Source organism: Punica granatum, chromosome 4, assembly GCF_007655135.1.
Source record: "Punica granatum isolate Tunisia-2019 chromosome 4, ASM765513v2, whole genome shotgun sequence".
NCBI lineage: Eukaryota > Viridiplantae > Streptophyta > Magnoliopsida > Myrtales > Lythraceae > Punica > Punica granatum.
The window spans coordinates 9,607,839-9,627,520 of record NC_045130.1 but is presented as its reverse complement, the minus strand read 5'-3'; the positions used below and the strand labels follow the sequence as shown (position 1 = coordinate 9,627,520).

At 36.3% G+C, this 19,682-nt stretch overlaps 2 protein-coding genes across 4 annotated transcripts; both read right to left on the bottom strand.

Annotated features, from left to right (window-relative positions):
* Positions 1 to 621: 621 nt before the first annotated feature.
* On the bottom strand, positions 622 to 4,629 carry LOC116203540 (root phototropism protein 3). Of its 3 annotated transcripts, XM_031535300.1 has the most exons (7): positions 4,397 to 4,629; positions 4,064 to 4,288; positions 3,746 to 3,891; positions 3,425 to 3,494; positions 2,384 to 3,295; positions 1,881 to 2,285; positions 622 to 1,494 (listed from the first exon to the last, which is right to left on the bottom strand). In XM_031535300.1, the coding sequence occupies exons 3-7, from the start codon at positions 3,856 to 3,858 to the stop codon at positions 937 to 939; spliced, it is 2,058 nt and encodes a 685-aa protein (XP_031391160.1). In that variant the 5' UTR covers positions 3,859 to 3,891; positions 4,064 to 4,288; positions 4,397 to 4,629; the 3' UTR covers positions 622 to 936. The 3 variants fall into 3 exon arrangements, with proteins under 3 accessions (XP_031391160.1, XP_031391159.1, XP_031391161.1); XM_031535299.1 differs by having other exon boundaries at positions 4,064 to 4,629; XM_031535301.1 differs by lacking the exon at positions 4,397 to 4,629 and having other exon boundaries at positions 3,993 to 4,078.
* Positions 4,630 to 10,488: 5,859 nt separating this feature from the next.
* On the bottom strand, positions 10,489 to 12,809 carry LOC116203546 (pentatricopeptide repeat-containing protein At5g09450, mitochondrial). The gene is made up of 3 exons (XM_031535308.1): positions 12,688 to 12,809; positions 12,304 to 12,601; positions 10,489 to 11,702 (listed from the first exon to the last, which is right to left on the bottom strand). The coding sequence occupies exons 1-3, from the start codon at positions 12,774 to 12,776 to the stop codon at positions 10,803 to 10,805; spliced, it is 1,287 nt and encodes a 428-aa protein (XP_031391168.1). The 5' UTR covers positions 12,777 to 12,809; the 3' UTR covers positions 10,489 to 10,802.
* Between the last annotated feature and the right edge of the window lie 6,873 nt (positions 12,810 to 19,682).

Sequence of the window (19,682 nt, the reverse complement as noted above, 5' to 3'; positions counted from 1 at the left end):
ACTTAAGCCCTAAGTCCTGATCTAAAGATAAAAGAAAGCCTGCGGGCTGCAGCCACTTGCTTTTCATATCTTCTACTGAAATGAATCAACTACCTCTTTCCCTTGTCGAAAATCAATAATTCCGAGGAAGTTCTCCAGTTTGGCCTTGGCTAATGTTAGATCTGCCGTGCGGTGGCGTATTTGACAAGATTTAACCTTTCCATTGGAGCTCAGTTCCCTCATAAATCATTCTGCGATGTCTCCCGCATCCAAACCTCTTCCGTATGGAATATCCTGAACTCATCAGGGAGACGTCCTTGAGTACAGGAACCATGGTTCAGACGATGTGGATGATCAATAATCTTTGATATACAAAGATTTGGGGCGCAACTTCCCGGTTAGTGTGATCTGATCACTGCCTTGAAGATCACGACTATATCCAATAATTTTCCTCGTTATTGGTTCCATTATGCCCTGATGATATCCCGAACATTGAAAGCAGAAGTGGCATTTCACAAGGACGATAATTGAAGAGAAAAAAACCAACCACCAAAATACGCGCCTGGAGTGACTACCCGTTTGACGGGTAAAACAGGGATTATTTGCAGAGTCCAACGAATGCGCAGAATCATACAAATATTCTGCAATTTCAAGTCACAAATTTGAAATTATCAACTGTAGATCATATTCTACAAAACAATTACGAGAAATTGAGGGGGTTGTTGGGGTGAGGGTGCGGGTGCGGGACGGACATTGACAAGAAGAAGACGAAGAAGAAGAAGCTCACAGAGGACACAACTCTTGATGACACTAACTGCTGCGTAAATGTTTGAAACAAAGAAGTGTATGAGAAGGAACCCAAGACATTGTCGAAAGGGTCCGAAAGAAAGACACGGGCAACATGAAATTGAGGACTCCTGAAAGATCGAAAAAGTGTTCTTCCTGGAAACCTTTTATCTAGGAAATCGAATTCCTCCACCTCCTTGGAGTCTTCCTGGTATGATCTGCAGCAGCACCGGCCCCGGGGATCTGAGACCCCATCTCCTGATTCTCTAAACCCGACATCTTTGTAAGTCTGCTCAGTTTCTTCCACCCACTGGTCCAAGCCGACGAGTTCTTCGGCTTTGCCATCTTATCAAACTGTCTCTGAAGGACCTCCATATCATTCTGCAGTTCAAGATACTTGGCCTTCATGCTCTCGAGCTCGAACTTGAGCGTGTTGATGTCCTTCTTTGCAGCAGCCCACCCTTCCTGGAACGACTGTGGGGCCCCTTCAAGGAGGGTCTTCCGGTTCGAGATCATGGGCTGATAGTTCATTTCGCCCTGTTCTTTCAAGGTGCTGTTTGCTAACGCGTTGCTTATCTTGACCTGCTCAGAGAAGAGGACTTGGACTACCACTCTCAGTGGAAGCCTCTCATTCTGGGCTGCGTGCATGCAAGCGTCAATTGATAGCTTCTGGCAGTCCATTATTCGGCATAGGCGCTTCCTCTCGTGCTCAGTGAGTGTCGGATGGGCCTGTAGAGTGTAGTCACATTGGAAGAATGAATCACCAAAACAAAGGAGCCCCAGGTTTGAATTTCTTTGAAAAGCAAACAGAATAAGCAAACAAATCAAGGAAAGAAACATCAATGGCTTTTAGTCCAACATGTTCTCAGAAATCAGATTCAAACCATGATTCATGTGCATCATTGATGCACTAACATATCAGCTTAAGTGGTCAGAAGAATCAACAGTTCATACAGAGTAGCATAGCTCATTACTTTCATAAATTATTGTACCACATTTGTGTCCCCCTAAATTAGGTTTAGAGACAAGCCGAACCCACATTGAAAAATCCAGTTCGTTGTTCTTAAATGGCCAAAAGTGTCTGTCCTGTCAACAGAGATGGGGGAACTTATTACCTTAAGATAGGAATCTATGGCTCGATATAGCCCGTCATCGCACGTTCTTGCAGATTCGGGCAAGGCCTCTGCAAGCACTTGGAACTTTGTCAGTGAGAGGTTTCGATCTCTGGATACCTCCGTGAGATAACTATCAACCAGCCGTGCCACTCTCATCTTTGCGTTCTGATTAGTAACACGTAGGCCCCCATCATACCCGTGCTTGTCCGAGAATGACTGTCGGCTAGGACTTGAACCTTCCATTTGTTCTTGTACAAGGAAATGCTCCAAGAGTCTCTGAACGAGATCCACATCATACAATGTCTCGCTCTTGTTGTATGTAGGAATTAGAAGATCTGCTAAGGTCGCCTGCTCAAACTGCATCCCCACCCGCTTCTCCAATTCAGTAACCAAAGCTGGAGCCACCTGTTAAAATTGTAAGTACATTACCATCCCTTCATGAGTAATTTATGTGCTTTCAAAATTAGTTGGCTAATCTTCAAAAGAAAAAGTTTTCATGCCACCTTTAACATGATTGCCATCCTTAGGAGCCGCAGGAGGAAGGAACAGGAGACACTGTCCTTCTGGGGTGGGATTATGCTTATCAGGCTCTCAATTATCATCCTCTGATCCTTTGCTTGAACATTCGGAGGATCTTCGTTACTGCCAGTGCCAGCGACCACCATGTGGAGCCCGCCTTTCCAGCTACTGCTACTACAGCTATTACTGTTACTGTTACTGCTACCGCTGTTGCTTCCAGCTCCATCATCCCCGGCTCCTGCCGCATCCTTTATCAGACCTGGAAGCCACTTCGCTGCATACTGCATGATAGCTGCTCCTATCAGCTCGAACCTCATGCCCTTCACTTTGATGGCGGTGATGACCCGAACGAAGTGATCAATCCTCAGGATGGAGACATCCTCAAACCACCAATCAGGAGGGACTTGCTGGTTCCTGCTCGGGCTCGAATCCTTCATGTTGTCATTCCATTTCGGGCTGGAAACCTTTGGGGGCTTACCTGTGTAAGCCCAACGGATACCCTTGGGATTAGCACAGGCCTTCCATGCTATTGACTCACTGCATCTCCGAACAATCTGGAGATTCTCCGCCCAAGGGGATAACTTCTCGCAGCTCTTTAATACCAATATGGAGTCCCTCCAAGAAGATAGAACGACATAGCTGAGGAAAGCTTCGGTTTTGAAGATGAGGTTGCCTTCTTCCAAGTCCTCTGTCATTTCTAGATACTCGGCAGTACACCTTAGCCCCGAGATGTTAGCTGCTGTGAGATCGACGGCAATCCCGTAGCAGAACTTTGCAGCCAACTCGAAGGCCTCAGGCCCACCAGGGAGGTCATCCAAGATTATCTTACTGAATTCGGGGTCACGAGATTCGTATATGATTCTGTTGAACTTTCCACTCCTAGAAAGAAGGGGATACTTCAAGAAAGACATGATAACTGTATCATTATCCTCCTCCATTTCCTATCAATTGTCAAGCTTCTTTTTTTGATTGAAAATCAGATTCCTCTAGAAACAGAGAATTCTATGACATCGATAAATACATACCTTGTGTAAGTGGAAATTAACACTTCCAACTTGAACTAGAAGGTCACTTGGAATGTCTGTGGCGACATACCTGTTAGAATTCGACAAGATCATCAAACTGTACAATGAAACTCCTTACAAATCCGAAACCATTACCCAATTCCCAAGAAAATATTCCAACCATCAGTAATTTTCAGTTCTCTTAATTAGTATCTTCTTGAATAGCCCAAATCATATGGGAAAAGAACCAGAATTGGCACGAAAGTAAGAAAGATACAGATGCATCATCTGACTACAAAAATGAAAGCAGGGAACTTCAATGCTGCTTTAACAGTAACTCACCAGGACTGGTCTCTCAGCTCGAATCCCTCCGTCTTGACGCCTTGCTTGGTGGAGCTAAGGACTCCGTTCCCGTAATCTCGCCCACCAACGGACTCATTCTCGGAATCCCACATGATGAAGAGCTCAGCTCAGCTCCTCAGTGGCTCCTGGTCAGAGTTACAGCAGAATGAGAGACGAACTCAGAGAGACAGAATGAGAGAGGGAGGAATGAGCAGAAGAACAGCAAAGAAACGGAGCAGGACAGCACAGGAACAGAGCATCTAGCAGCAGAACAGGACAGAACGGAAATCATGGGAAGAGAAAAGGGAAGAGTCCCACATGGGTTTTAACTGCTTGGGAACTGTCCATAGTAGATTGTCGGCTTGTTCTGCAGATTTTCAAGGCCCTCCTCTCCTCCTTACCAGGCTGGGGAGAAATGGGTTTATTACATGATTGGATAAGCCCACTGTTTTTCTTGGAGTGCTTATTGCTTTGCACCCACCAAAAAAAAAAAAGAGGAATGGTTTATCGCCTTTCGTCTCTCAGATACTCTGTCTCTGTTCTCTGCAAAAAAGGGCTAAGATTGAGAGATTCAGTGCCTTTTCCTCTCCACTTTTCTGTCATCTCTGTGATGATATTTTCTTTAGCTTCTCGCCATCTTTCTATACTTACAGCTTGCCATCAATATTCTCCTTCACTAGGAGGTTGAAGGGTAGACATAATCGATAGCTATCTCCATTTGCCACTTTTCCAATCTCTCCAATCATTATCGTTTTTCCCTTCTTTGCCGAGCTTGGTCGAGGATTGTGCCGGCTCTAAAGTTGTTTCCAGTCCCACACTGGATAGATACAAGGAAACATAACCATGTTCTTGAATCTTGTATTTGGTGCGGTTAGAGACGAGGTAAGTTTCGTCCGTCCCATTTGAGTCAAGTCATTTATTGTGCTGATATAGGCCTAAAGCTACCGAGTCATGGCATTGAACTCGACATTCGCACGTGTGGTTGGTTTAGATGAAGGTGCATTAGTCTCAAAGAGAAATGATACATCCCAGAGATTAGCACGAGAAGATCTCCTCTACAGAACTTAATGCCACTCACTTTGCAAATAATAACAGGAAATGCAGTTTCGACAGACCATCTCTCTTCCAATGGAAGACTAGCCAAAGCACCTGAATCCGTCTATCAAACCTAATGCCGTATCGTTTCCCTTGGAATGGCGGGTCCGCTATCTGCAGGGTCTCTGCCTTTGCACTGTCGGGGGTGCATGAGTTGAAGGGTTCCGCTTGCTCGAGTACAGAATGTCTTAGGCGAATAATACGAGTAAAGTAAGCATGACCGGTATCATCCTCAGGGTGTGATTGGGCCAATTAATAGCCATAACACTCAATGCAGTTAGCATTAACTGCTTGAGTAGATGGTTGCCAGCCATTAGGATGATGGAGGGATTGCCTTTCATACTACTGTACAGAACCACATGCGGCTCTGCCCAAAGTCGCTCTCTCGAGATAAACAGTAACTTGGCTCGTTTGTTTTCAGGTTTAAAATTACAAAAATTTTAACTTTAACTTTAACTCAACACACTACACAATATTTTGTCCTTTTCCACAATCAAAATCAAAATTACTTTAACTCTGAAACCAAACGCACCGTACTCTTACTTTCCGTTACTAGTCCTTAAAACATACTGCTAATGTTATTTCTGGAATTAATGCTCGATAAAATGTACAGTTGTCGCAGGCATAATTTACCGGTCGTCCCCGTGACTTGTAATTCGCGAATCGGACTTTACTTCAGCTTAAGAGAATGATTACTGTCAGGGGGAAATGGAATGATGAGGAATACCCGATACCCACCACCATGAGGAATGAGGATGGGGGTCATTCATTGAGCAATATCCTTCCTTCATTATGAAAGGGTCCCCCTATCTTTCATTTTTTTCTCCTTTTTTGCACCCTTTTATTATTGGATTTTACCATGCCTGGATTGCAAGGTGTTAACCTCGTTGTCCCCGTAAATGGTAGAATCACATGTTATCATATCAGGACAGATTAAGATTCCACTGTTTAAATCCGAGACATGCGATGTACGTGACATGTCACTCGAGGAAATGACCAAGATCACTCAAAACACGGACAAAAGAATCCAGGATGGGCGTCTCTACCATTCGATCAGTCGACTTGTTATTTATTACATATTTAGTAATGAAGGAAAAGATAGCGATACGATGTCCAATGTCCAAACCCGACTCTTTTTTCACCGTTTAAGGATGCGTTCCTATCCCCATGATTTTCACTTTTCAGAGTGATTGCAACTTTCCCCGTCTACTGCCCCCTATACAATAATCCTCACAACAGTAACTTCCATGAGTAGCATTGACGACTTTTAACACTATTTTCCAACTGTATTTTACCATGAAACTAACCCATTAAAACCTCTTTTTCCGAATTTATTAAGATATCCCATGGTTTATTTCACTTTAAGGTGGAAATCAAATAGTTTAATTCGACCTTTTCCCTTTTTCCTACGATACTACATGATGTCTAGAGATTAATTCTCATTCAGTATCAGCTTGATCTAATCACGATATATGAATTTTCAATACGCCTTACAGTTGACATTTTAACCTTTTTCTCAATATATGCATCATTTAGTATTCGAAAATTCAATGAGATTCCACTAATTCAAGTTTAGTTTGACTCCACATTAGCTCGCCAATGAGTAGAACTCTCAATATCAAGAATTTACATCATTTACAAGACTCTTAAAATCTTATTTAATAGGATAACTGACATTGGTTAGACCTTTAACCTTTAATTATTGAGAAAATGGTCTCTTTGAGTTAAAAACTAGAGGCCGAGTTGGTTATCAATGTCATCAAAGTAAGTAAGAAAGGAAAGCAGACTACCGAAAAAAAAAGAAAAGAGAGTAATAAATGAAAGTAGGGGTATCCTAAACATTGGGTCCACATTCCTGATGAAGATAAGGGGACTGGGGCCCCACCCAGAATGATTCTAGTGGATGAGAGTTTGGTCTCTCCATTCCATAGTGGGTCCCCCTTCTCCATTTTCCCAACAAAGAGGAAATAAATAAACAAAACATATTCAAGTAAATATGGTATGGATCTCCATACAAATAATTCTACGAAATTCGGTTTGTCATTTCTCATTTTTGTACTTCGTCTGCATAATCACACACAACTGATCTTGTACTCGCATAGGTTGAGGAAAAGCTGAAAAAATTTAACCACGCAGGATGTAAATTCTGTCACAGATTCGATACTTTACCGGAACTATTATTCCGGTATATTATTCCGGTATCTCGAGAAAGCCAAATAAGTAAATAAGGATAGAAAATTTGCGGGAGTTCCCCTTGGAGCCTTGTTTAAGATATTTATGCAAATAAATCAAAGGGATCGAAGGAGAGAGCCTGATGTCCAATGTCAATCTTACAAACCCGAAAAAATGATTAAAGGAGATTACATCCAAATCTATGCATAGTCATATCGCTATCACATCTTGTTAAATGGTTCATCAACAGTTTCTGATAATATATAGTGCCACATGCAAGCCCAAATTATAATATATATGATCGACACTTATCTAAAGATAGTATCTGATGATCCGGCCATTGTCATGTCAATTCACATTCAATCGTGCAAATAGTTCATGTTCAAGTCTATGCGATTTCTGCTTTGTCGGAGAAGAATCCAGATTCTTATAATGCATAATTATTGAAAAGAGAACTGTACAAACCCCGCTAAGGACTACCATTAATAGACAATAAGAACAGGACTAAAAGCTTTTCTCCTATACCGAACGAACACATCCTGGCAAGTTGATCAAGCAGTTAAAGGAGCAGATGCATCTACGGTGCCATAACCTCGCTCGCACTCTCTTAGTCCCTGTTTTCCGAGCTTATGAGGTGTTTATGAGCGTAGAATTCGATCTATCAGGACGAGAGAACAACTAAACAAAACAGTGGTATGGTGTTGAGCTGGGGAAGGAGTGATGGGACTTGGACCACGTTGCCTTCCCAAAATCACGATCACAAATGGGTGAATGATATTAGTCTCGACCCCGCATGGCGTGTTGGGTTTTGGCCAGACAAAGATGCATTGGAGCCCTAACCCCAGTAAGCTGTTATGATATGATAGATATATGGGAGAAAGAAAGAAAGATTGTATATGTAACGTAAAGAAAATTGACATTTTCCCTCAACCCTTTCTTTCCTTTTCTTCTATATATATTCCATTATTGATCGAGTACTCTCTCTTTCCTAATAATGCAAACTCCTAGTATCAGCTATTACTAGATTAATAAAAAAAAATCATGATAAAGAAGATGAATGTAATAACATTCATCTTCATTTGAAATTATCAAATTATATATATTCAATTCTTGCTAGTGAAACTTTATATACTCTTTTATTTCAGCTTCTCCCATCTTTTTATTTTACTAGGTTGATGAGGTCCTTTAAAATTGAAGAAGCAAACTTTCAAGAAAAATAAAAGTAATTTTCCTGGAGGTGGGGTCTGTTGTTTACCCCAACACAAATCTCCAATCAAATCTTGCCCTCCCTTAGGAACCCCACCCACTTGCAAGCTTTTCAATTTAGTCCCAACAGATGGAAAGAATTATGCATGCAGGGAAGATCTTTGCACAAGTTACTATTCCAGTCATGGAATGCGATGGAACCCGCCTGTCATGTTTTAATCTAGACAGATACTACTCTTGCAGGGGCTCTGCTCTAAATGGGTCCAATTTCCTAGAAACAGGTCCCTTAAGGAATTTACAATTGGTTGAATTATTGAATGTCGTCCGTTCAAGGCAAATGAGAAAAACTAGCATTCAATTTCACAATATTGTAGTGTTAGCAACAAACAAATTTGATTTTTCACTCATCACAGCTGTCAAACGAAATTGACAAGACGAGCATTTGCAGGGAATGAGAACAAGGGGCCTCAAAAAGAGAACAACAAACACTTGTATTAGAGATTAGGAATCTGACCTTGTTCAATGTTCAGAGGCCCCACTCTGTTGCAGATCCCTCGAGAAAGCCTTCGCTTTCAAAGGAATGACAATCCCTTTTCCTGATACATTTCCACTTCCTTTTAGATGTTCTGCGCTGGCACTTCAGGAGAAAGAACACAGCAGAAATGCCAAAAAAGAGCTGGCAATGGTACATTAGAGATCAGCGACTCCAGATAAAAACTTTTGTTGCTAGTTGAATGAAGAAATGGTAGCACAAACATTGAGAGTGAAGGTAGAATCGATCAATCTCAAATGGGCATTCTTCCGATTTGATTTTAGGCATGAATTGACCAAGTAGGATTGTGAAATCTTGTTTTCAGGATTCACAGATCATGGTTCGGTTTCCACATCAGTCACTTGAATGTAGACTCATGAGCCCATCAGCACATGAAAACAAGAGTAATAATTCCACCACAATAATTCTTCTACCTGCGTTAGTCCTTTTGGCTGAAGGACCGTCTGTTCTGTCTCTCCCTCCTGGTTCTTTTAAGAGCAGGAATGATTCATGGCAGGTTCATATCCATGGCAGGTTCATTTGTACAGCCACCCTTATATGTGAACCCAGGGTAGACTGCTGCACGTACATGCTCTCGATTGTGGGCCGGGCATATAGCTAACAATGGGAGTGTTCTCTGAGGTTATAGGAAATTGCACCAAAGCCCATGCCCACCCTTGAATCACTTGGCCAAGTTGTAAAAATATGAAATCTTGTGCTCATGTTACGTAGCAAAATCATTAATTCAGAGGTAAAATGAGATGGCAGTGCATCCAAATTCTAGCATTTATTTTATGTCACGCAATGAAAGGAAATCAAGAACCTCACCAACCGAGATTTTGCCAACTGACATTATGAAAATATGTACAGGTAATAAGAAACTGGATAAAACTATGAAAGAGTGAGTTCAGGAGTTGATGATTCAAGTTGGCTATTAAGGAAAGAAATGACCTTCCTACTCTGGAGAAAGGGCATGATCAAGTCCCTGGATCGTAATCACTTCCCCATTTACTGAAGTTTTGAGGTTTTTACTGACAAGCTTGTGACGTGACTCTGCGTAAACTACCTGCATTCTCACCTGCAGAAAGGACTCAAAGGACAGAGGCTAAAATATTAACATTGCGTTTGGTAACGAAATTAAGTTTGATTTAATTCGGTTTAGTTTGATTTGAGGAGATGAAGACAAAAGTAATTGGAAAAAGTATGTGAGAGAATTTAAAAAAGAAGATAAAAAAAGTAATAATTGTGTCGTTGAATTGAGGAATAAATGTTGAAATTGAGAAAAAAAATGTTGAATAGTTGATAATTAATTTAAATAATAGATAAAAAAATAGTATGAGATAAAAATCGAGAAAAAACATAAAAAAGTAATAATTGTATTGTTGAATTGAGGAAAATATTTTGTTACCAAATAGATACTTAGTCTGCTGATGAATCTAGACAAAGTTGGAACTTCATTGTTAGTCTTGCATGAAATATTCTCAGCTCCAGTTTCTCAGTGAAAATCTCATCTCAATTATGTAAATGTGATCATACATTGTCTCAATGGAAGTAAATGAGAAAAACAAAGCGAGGAAGGATTGTAATATGCAGTCTGAACAGGATGTCCAGTTATCCGCCGCAAGATTACAGCTCCAAGAACACAAAATGAACTTATCGATTCACCAAGTCAATTAGTTTCATTTCCAGGTTTTCCAATGACAAAATGCACGTGATCTATCGCTCCGTTAACAGAACATTGGATGCCTGGCACGAAAATTTACATGGTTATATATTAAATGATTTAGAGTATCTCCTCTCTGACTTATTCTCTAGAAAGATATGGTGTCCAAAAGCACCATGATTAAAATTCTGAGCAGTACTATAGCATTTCAAAGAACAGAAACATGAAGCAGTTCACAGGATCCTTGCATAGGACCTAAAAGATTGCATTTCAATAAGTACACCTGCTGCAGGTATCCATATTCTGAAACAGCTACTCTCCCCACCGCGTTGATAGGAGGGAAGTCCTGCTTTTGCCCAACTCACAAGGGCGTGCTGCTCCATTGTTCTTCACTTCGATTCCTCAGCAGGGTAACAGCTGTTCTCAATCATAAGGATCTGAAAGTCATCGGCTCTTTCTTTCAGCCCGATTTCTTTGAAAGAATCCATCAGCCTATTACAGGCACAAAGGTCAAAATTCGGTGATGCAGTTTGCTTCCATTGACTAAGGACTTCTCCAACTTCTTTCAAATGCCCAAGGATCAGATATGAAGACAGGATGCAAACATAATTTCTACCAGTCATTTTCTCTTTCGTCATCTTCAATGATTTCCATATTTGGTCGACTTTTTCCTTGTTTCCCATGCTAGCATAGAGGATGATAAGAAAATCATATGTAATCCATTCTCTTTGCGTTACACGCTTATCAGCTTCAACAAGGCCACCACGCTCCGATTTCAGAAGTTGACCTGAGGCGATATAAATATTTGTGAGGCGCCTATATCTATCCCACTCTTCTTTAGAACCAGGGTCGTGGTTCATTTCATCCAAGATTCTTCTGACTTCTTCCATATTCAGAGTTGCCGCACATGAACTAATCCAAAGGTTGTAAGTGAATACATCTGGAGCCACATTACGGATCTTCAATTCCTGTACAACTGATGAAACCTTCTCCACCAATCCAACTGACATGTACAAGGTCATCATCTCGTTGTATGTAAGAGCACTGAAAGAGAGGCCTGAATCCATCATTCTCTCAAACAGGTTCTCCGCCCTGCCAGTCAATTTTGCCCCAGCATAACAGTGTAGGAGAGCAGTGTAGGTTTCACTAGTTTTTGCTGCTGGAGGTAGACCTTCGAAGTAGCGCTCTGCAGCATCAACACCAAAAACCTTTGTCATCAATTCAATCCTCACGACGTAGTCATTCTCCAGTAGCTCAAACTCCTCATGGGTAACCATCCATTCCGATACCTGCATAGTAACACTATTCAGTCCCAAAGTTGACTTTGAGTTGAAAACACTGACATGATAGACAGTGCACGGAAGACCTTTAACTCAAACAGACAAGAACCATTACTTTGTTGCTCAGGTACCCAGCGAAGCGCATGAAAAACTAAAGTTCTTAATTATACAGGTGAGCACCATATTGCATACTAAAATGTGATCAGAAGAGTAAATGTCCATAGATTCTAGGCCACTAAAGAACTACCTGCTCGCACATCCACAAGCAACCTAAAACCTTATAGACCTAGAAAAAGGGTGTGTTCCAGAACATAAAACACCCGTACCACTCTCAATCAGACTGTTGCAGAAGGGCTACAAATAGTTTAACCATTACGAAGCAGTCTTGACGAAGTTGACAAAGTGAGCTTACGGGACAAGTAATTCTTTCAATACAATGTATCTTCTCCCTAACAGCTCAAACTTCCGGAGAACAGCACAGAAGTCGGCAAATATCCCTAAGAAGATCACACCGAACAGGCAACTGCAAGCAAAGGCCTGACGGAGCATGTCTTCAACTTCAGCAGATCAAAGCTTCAAACTTGGAAACTCGAGAAAAGAGATAGATAACCTCGAGAGCATGCTTGTAGCGCTGACGCCTTCTGAGCTCCTTGGAAATCTGCCGCAGCTCAGAAGCCGGGATGCGATTCCCTTCACCAATCCATTTCTCAAGAACATTCGTCACGCTTCGCTTCGGAAGCCTCAACCTGAAGATCCTGCTCCTCAAGTCGTCGCTCTCCTCGGCGGCCGGAGCATCCTCGAGCAGCTCACCGCCGAAGCCACTGGACGACAGCAATCTACAGAAACTCCATCTGCCAAGCACCGAACTCGAACTACGATCGCCGGCATCCTCCCGGAACAGCCTCGGCCTGCGAATTGTGCGAAATCGAGGTGGTGAAGACCGTATCGACCTCAGCTAGTTCAGTAGCAGAAATCGTACAGTGACAGCGCTTACCGTCGCCGGAGACCGAGCGAGAGAGCGCGAGAAGCCATTTCCGGTCTCTCTGTAGTCTGTAGTCTACTGTCCGTCGCTGGGTTTAGCATCGCAGGCACGGAGGGGGCTCATGGTGGGCCCGGCCCGCCCGAAGTTGGGCTTGGCTTGTGAAGGAAAGCCTACTCCGGGCCGGGCTGGCCCAAGACATTAGAGCCCGGCCTGAGTAAGTATGAGTACGAGGAAACTAGTGGGCTCGGGAGTGCAACTTCCTAGAACATCGACCATCGGGGCAACCCAAAGCTTCGAATGGCATAGGCAAAGTTCGAGGACGGCCGAGGGTAAAAGTATATGGAAGAGATGGGAGCCGATGCTGGACTCGCTTGTCTATCGCATGTATGAGTGCATTAGAGTGTTTTCATGTGTGCATATTAAAAACTTTTTCGAAATTTTCACGTGAACAAGTAAGACGAGTAGTTTCATCCCGGATTTATTTTACACACTCCGCTGATTATAATGAGAGGTAATGAAAGGTCAAGGTGGTTGTTTGCCCTCATTCTTTGAAAATTCTAGAAGATACCAACAATTTTGTGGGCAATCAATCATCGTTGCCACAAAAATTGGAAAATTTTTAGAAGTTTGGAATCTTAGGCTGATCACATTATTCAAACAATTTTGCTGATGTTCCATAGTTTGACCTAAAAAACTAATAAGGGGACGAGTAGTTCATCCCGGATTTATTACACACTTCGTTGATTATAATGAGAGGTAATGAAAGGTCAGAGGTGGTTGTTTGCCCTCATTCTTTGAAAATTCTGGAAGTTACCAACAATTTTGTGGGCAATCAATCATCGTTGCCACAAAAATTGGAAAATTTTTAAAAATTTCTTAGACTGATCGTATTATTCGAATAATTTTGCTGATGTTCCATAATTTGACCTAAATAACTAATAAATGGATAGGAATTGCTTCACTAAGTATTGAGTCTGCGACTTTAAGGTCAACAGACGAATGCGTGTGCTATTTCGCTACATGCACCCTCTTTTGATGGTGGTTGCTGTTCCATAGTTGACTTCAATTAAAGCAGAGAGGGAGGACTTCAATTAAAGCAGAGAGGGAGACAAGGTCCCATTTCAAGTGGGAACGCTACATTGTCGTACTTATATAATAATCTTATAACCGTAATACTTTGAGTGTCGTGATTTATTCTATAGGAAATTATCAAATTTTAATAGAACTTTTCAGGCGTTAATAAGTCAATATCGATACAGACCACATGGAACTCAATGTTAATCTCGATTTATGGTTAGTGAATTGAAAATTATAAGAGGTAAATGATGCCAAAAAAAGAAAAAGAAAAAGAAAGAAAGGCAGTCCGTAATGGACATAATGACATTTTCGTACTCTTTTTTTTATAGACAAGATAGATAATATATGTTGACATTTTCGTACTCATTTATTTAGTTCTTCCTTCCTTTTACTAATTTGATAAACCTTCTTCTAAATCCAAACAAAAAAAAAATTCTCAACTTTCACTTTTTTTCCAAATCCACGGCAAATTATCTTTTTGAGTATTTGCTTTTGTTTTCATCTTTTAGCGAATGAGGCAGGGTCACATTATTAAAACTGAAAATTCAATATATATATATATATATATTACACTATTTATCCCAATAAAAATATTGGGAATACTATTTCCTGATTTATATTACACTATTTAAATGAAAGGCAATATTTTCCCGAAAACATATTAAGGAAAAATAAAAAAGATTGGGAATACTATTTACTGATTCAAATTGCAGTTATGCTTCACCAACGAACACCAAGCTGAACTATCTTTATATTACAGTATTTATCCTAAACTAGTTAATCCGCCCACGCTTTGCTCAGAATTGTATGAAACTAATTTTATCAAAATACTTAAATATCTAAATTTGTGAATTTTCTAAATAAATTAATATAGTCTAATTTAATAATCTTATTATAACTAAAATTAAGGTAAATAATTAGATTTCTAATTTTCAAAAAACTTTTAAATTTTAATATCAAAATTTTAAATTTTACTTTGATTTCTAGATCTCACATCTTCTAAATAATAATAAATCGGACATATAATTTTAATTTTTAACTTAGATAATATTTTACTTATAATTTTAATTAATTACCTTTTCAATGAAGAGACTTTTTAATTTCTCAATGTATTTAGTTTTTACATGAAAATTGAAATGTTATTAACTTATCTAGCAATCTCTTTAAATTTTTGAATAAGCAATTAGTTTTGAAAAATATTTTTGAATTTTAGCCTAAATTTGTTAATTATTTTACTCGAATATACTAAGTTAGAGTTTGAAATATTTTTACATACATAAGATAGTAAAGTACACAATTTTAAATTATTTCAAAATTAGCTATTTTTGAATAATTAGTTTTTTTCTAATTATGATATAAAAATCTATGTTTGTTTTAAGTTCTAATTGAAATTTATAATTATTTTACTGTAATATATTAACTTAAATTTGACGTATATTTACATATATAAGATAGTTCAACTTTATATTATGGGTAAATTGCACTGGTGGTCCAAAATGTTTTACAAATGTTACATGATGGTCCAAAAAGTTTTTTTCGTTACATGATGGTACAAAATGTTTCAAAGTTGTTTCATGATGGTATAAACCGTCAACTCGAGCTTGACGCCGTCAAGCCGATGCTGACGTGGCTACTACGTGTTACCTCCTTGCTGACGTGGCCGAAATAATTTAAAATTTTAAAATTTAAAAATAATTTAAAATTTAAAAACTTTTAAAAAAATTTTAAATTTTAAAATAATTTAAAAGAATTTAAAATTTTAAAAACTTTTAAAAATAATTTTAAATTTTAAAATAATTAAAAAATTTAAAATTTTAATTTAAAATTTTAAATAATTTTAATATTAAAAGGAATTTTTTTTAAAAGAATTTTAAAAATTTAAATTTTTTCAAAATAATTTTCAAAATTAATTTTTTTTTATTTTTTTCTAAATTTTTACTCTTTTTTGTAATTTTTATTATTTTTTATATTTTTTTAAAAAAATTTAATTTTTTTTGATATTTTTAAAAAATAATTTTCAAAATTTCAAAATTTTAAAATATTTTTTTATTTTTTGAAAATTTTTACTCTTTTTTTTGTATTTTTTTAATTATTTTTTGTATTTTTTGGACTTTTGAAAATTTTATTTTCTCTTAAATGACGTAGCGCATTATAATTGGTTCCACGTAACAAAAGTGACACATAGGACGTGCCACGTCAGCAAAATATTAATGGCGTCAGGGCCAATTGACGGTTTGTACCATCATGAAACAACTTTGAAACATTTTGTACCATCATGTAACGAAAAAAACTTTTTGGACCATCATGTAACATTTGTAAAACATTTTGGACCACCAGTGCAATTTACCCTTATATTATTGCAAAACTCACGATCTTTTTATAATTAGTTTCTTTACAATTATAATATTGAATATACGTGTTTATTTTGAGTTTTAACTTAAACTGTAAATCATTTCGCTATGATATACTAAGTTAGAATTCGAAATATTTTTAAATAATTAGGTTATTTTTAATTATAATATTAAATATTTTTGTTTATTTTGAGTTTTAACTTAAATTTGTAAATTATTTATAAAATTATATATATTTTTTACCTACATAAGATAGTGAAGTGTATGATTTTAAATTATTTCAAAATTCATGATTTTTGAGTAATTAGTTTCTTCTTTATTACAACATTGAATATTCATGTTTATTTATTTAACCTTATTACTTTTAATTATTTTACCCTAATATACTAAGTTACATATGTAAGATCGTAAAGTATATGATTTATATATTATACATATATATTAGTTTTCTTTTTAATTATAATATTGAATAATTATGCCATTAAAATTATATCATTCGCAATAGATAAATGCATGTTATTAAAAAACGACAAAGGTTACATGGCGACCTCCGGCGATTGTCTAGGTTTTATAATATATATAGATGAGACATATACATACATGAAATTAATATTAAGAGATCCTTATTGCATCAATTTAGAAGAGAGTGGAGAAGAAGAAAAGAGTGCAGGACTGCCGTTAATGATAATTGAAACTCATAAAATTTTGATTTATAAATTCTCTTATTGAAAAATATATGTCATAGCACAATATTTGTTTTTGTGTCAATTTTATCATAACCTTTTAAAATGACACTATATAGCACATCGTTTAGAGTGTAATATTAATTATGGTCCGACGTCATAGTTTTCTGTGAAAATGAAATGGAAGGTTGATGTAGCACACCTGTGGATGAATAGTGGATCCAAACTCGTGCCACATGAGAAAGAACTCATATTCCAACCAGCTCGGTGCCTTTTTACCACCCAACTCCCTAACCATCAATTCCCGAATCTCATTCCCGCCTCTTCATACACAGAATTGCTCTTTCTGAAAATAACCACACCATCAATAGAATGAAAAAAAAATCATATATAGAACTTATTGCAATTTATATAGTGAACAATGGATGAAAATTTGTTAAAAAGAAAAGGGAAGTTCATACCTGTCAAATGAAATGCAAACTTTAATTCATTTTCTTCTATGGGAATAAAAGAGGGAGAAGTATGAAGATAGAGACTAGCAAGCTCGTAAGTGAAAAAGGGGGGAAAAAGTGCAAAATGCTGAACTAAAAAGAAATTTGGGGCTGCAATGAGGTGAGATAAGCGTGAAGAGGTGGGAATGGGATTCATGTATTGATAGTGGAGGAGTCAGGTGGATAAAAAGGACACATGGCAGGTCAGAATATAGGTTATTTCACATGTGGCAATAGTTTAGGCTTACTATTCATCCATATGTGCATCACGCCAACCTTCTATTTACTTTTCATGGAAAAGTTGACGAAAGACCATAATCGACACTACACCCTAAATGCCGTGCTATATAATATAATATTGAAATATTGTGAAAAAATTGACACAAAAGCTACGGTCTCTCCTCTAATAGGGACAGATTTGAGAGTTCGGGGCAAGAGAGCTAAACTCGAGAAAAGTTGAAGGAATAATAACATTCTGAAGTCATGAATAATTTACCGTTGAGACTGTCCTTTGAGAATGTTTTTTCTTTGAAGCTCTCCCATCTTGGCCAAAAAAAAAATCTCTCATTAGTTAACGTAACTTATTTCTTCGCTTAACTGCAGGAAAGAATAAAATTCTACATATTACTACCCATGCATTGTACGGGTTCGTTATCGCATATGTATTATTATATTTATGGAAATTACTCACATTTTTAACTAAATATTTCTTATTAACAAAAATAATGTTTAATTTGAATTCAAACAATTATTTTCAATAACATTGGACTAAGTATAAATAAACCAATAATAATGGTGCAACTAATTGTCTTATTCGATATGAATTATATATCTATTAAATCGTTAATATATTACAATGATTTCTCAGGGATAATTCATTCATGCATTTATTGATTTGCAACTTTATTTATTCTCTAAAAACATTCTTTTGTGGGCTTTTAATTTCCAAATGTTAGTTATATATATATATATTTTATGAATCATAATTTCATGAAATTAATAATTTTATTTTCAAAAGATCTTAGTATCATTAAATTAGTTTGCTTACAACAATCCTTTTTCTCTTAAATTTATATTAATAATAACTTAATTGTTTCTTTTAGCGTGCTATCTATTGCAATGCACCCTATCGTTATCACAAAATTATATAACTTATTTAGATCTTTGTAAAATAAACTTGCTTTAAGTCATTTAGAATTACCTATTCTATTGATAATTTGAACAATATTAATTAAAAACTGTTATATCTATGAAATTATGCATTGTCATTTATATAAACCAATTTTTAGTAATTAGATAAAATATTCTATATATAATTGAATTCTACATTTATTATCACTTACTAATAATTTTTTAAATTATATTAGTTTGAAAGAGTTTGCTCTTGTATACATTAAATAACATATTTTGCACAGATTCAGTTTCATATATCTCTATATCATTTATTATAGCAATTATTTACATTTTGAAACACCAATTCTCTTATTAAAAAAATAATTTTTAAGTATTAATTTTATTTTCAAATAACAATCTTCAATAGTTTTTTGTTTATAAATTAAAGTTAGTTGATGGTTATAATAATAATTTAAAATTAATTATTTCAATTCATTTGTATCTCATTTTTAAATTAATTTTTAATATAGATCTATCGCATATATTAATTTTTAGGGTAAACATTTGTTTTGTCCATTTTAAAACACTATTTAGGAGATCTGTATTTTTAAGTTTTATTTTTATTTTATTTATGAGCTTAAGTTCTTAATGCTATGTCATGAAATTTTCTTTTATAAGGTCATAATTTTCTATAAATTATATATATAATTAATTATTTAATTTATGTGTAGTTCTATATCATTTGTATTGGACATATATATATATGTTCATTTTAATACACACGCATGTATATATCATTTCTTACAATAATTAGCCTAATTTTTGAAAAATATATTTAATTTTTAACAAAGTAAAATATTTTCAATACCAATTTTATGTTTCATACGATAATCGTTGTATATTACATGTTTACACAAATTTGAATATTTTTTAAATATAATGTTTTATGATATCCTTTTTCAAATATTTCATTTGTATTTTTATATTACAATAAGTTCGTATATAATAATAATAAATGATATGAGATATATGAATCATTTCAAGAATCTTTTAAATAAATTATTTTAATAATTTTATTTTATAATGAGGAAGCATTTATATATAATTTATTTATTTATTTATGTGTAGTTTTATATCATTTGCATTATATATATATATATGTTCATTTATATAATCTTTTAATTATTTTACTTATATATATGGATGTGGATATATGGATACTATTTATTAATATATAAATTTTTAATTATATAAGTAATTTAAAATTATATATCGTATTTGGAACGTTTATT

Excerpts from the sequence above, each read along its gene's own strand:
- LOC116203546 (XM_031535308.1), bottom strand. The coding sequence starts at position 12,776 with ATGCTAAACCCAGCGACGGACAGTAGACTACAGACTACAGAGAGACCG. Across the intron at positions 12,602-12,687 it reads TCGCTCGGTCTCCGGCGACG|GCCGAGGCTGTTCCGGGAGG; the intron begins GTAAGCGCTGTC and ends CACAATTCGCAG. Across the intron at positions 11,703-12,303 it reads GCTACAAGCATGCTCTCGAG|GTATCGGAATGGATGGTTAC; the intron begins GTTATCTATCTC and ends GTTACTATGCAG.
- LOC116203540 (XM_031535299.1), bottom strand. The coding sequence starts at position 3,858 with ATGTGGGATTCCGAGAATGAGTCCGTTGGTGGGCGAGATTACGGGAAC. Across the intron at positions 3,495-3,745 it reads GAGCTGAGAGACCAGTCCTG|GTATGTCGCCACAGACATTC; the intron begins GTGAGTTACTGT and ends GAATTCTAACAG. Across the intron at positions 2,286-2,383 it reads GGATGGCAATCATGTTAAAG|GTGGCTCCAGCTTTGGTTAC; the intron begins GTGGCATGAAAA and ends CAATTTTAACAG.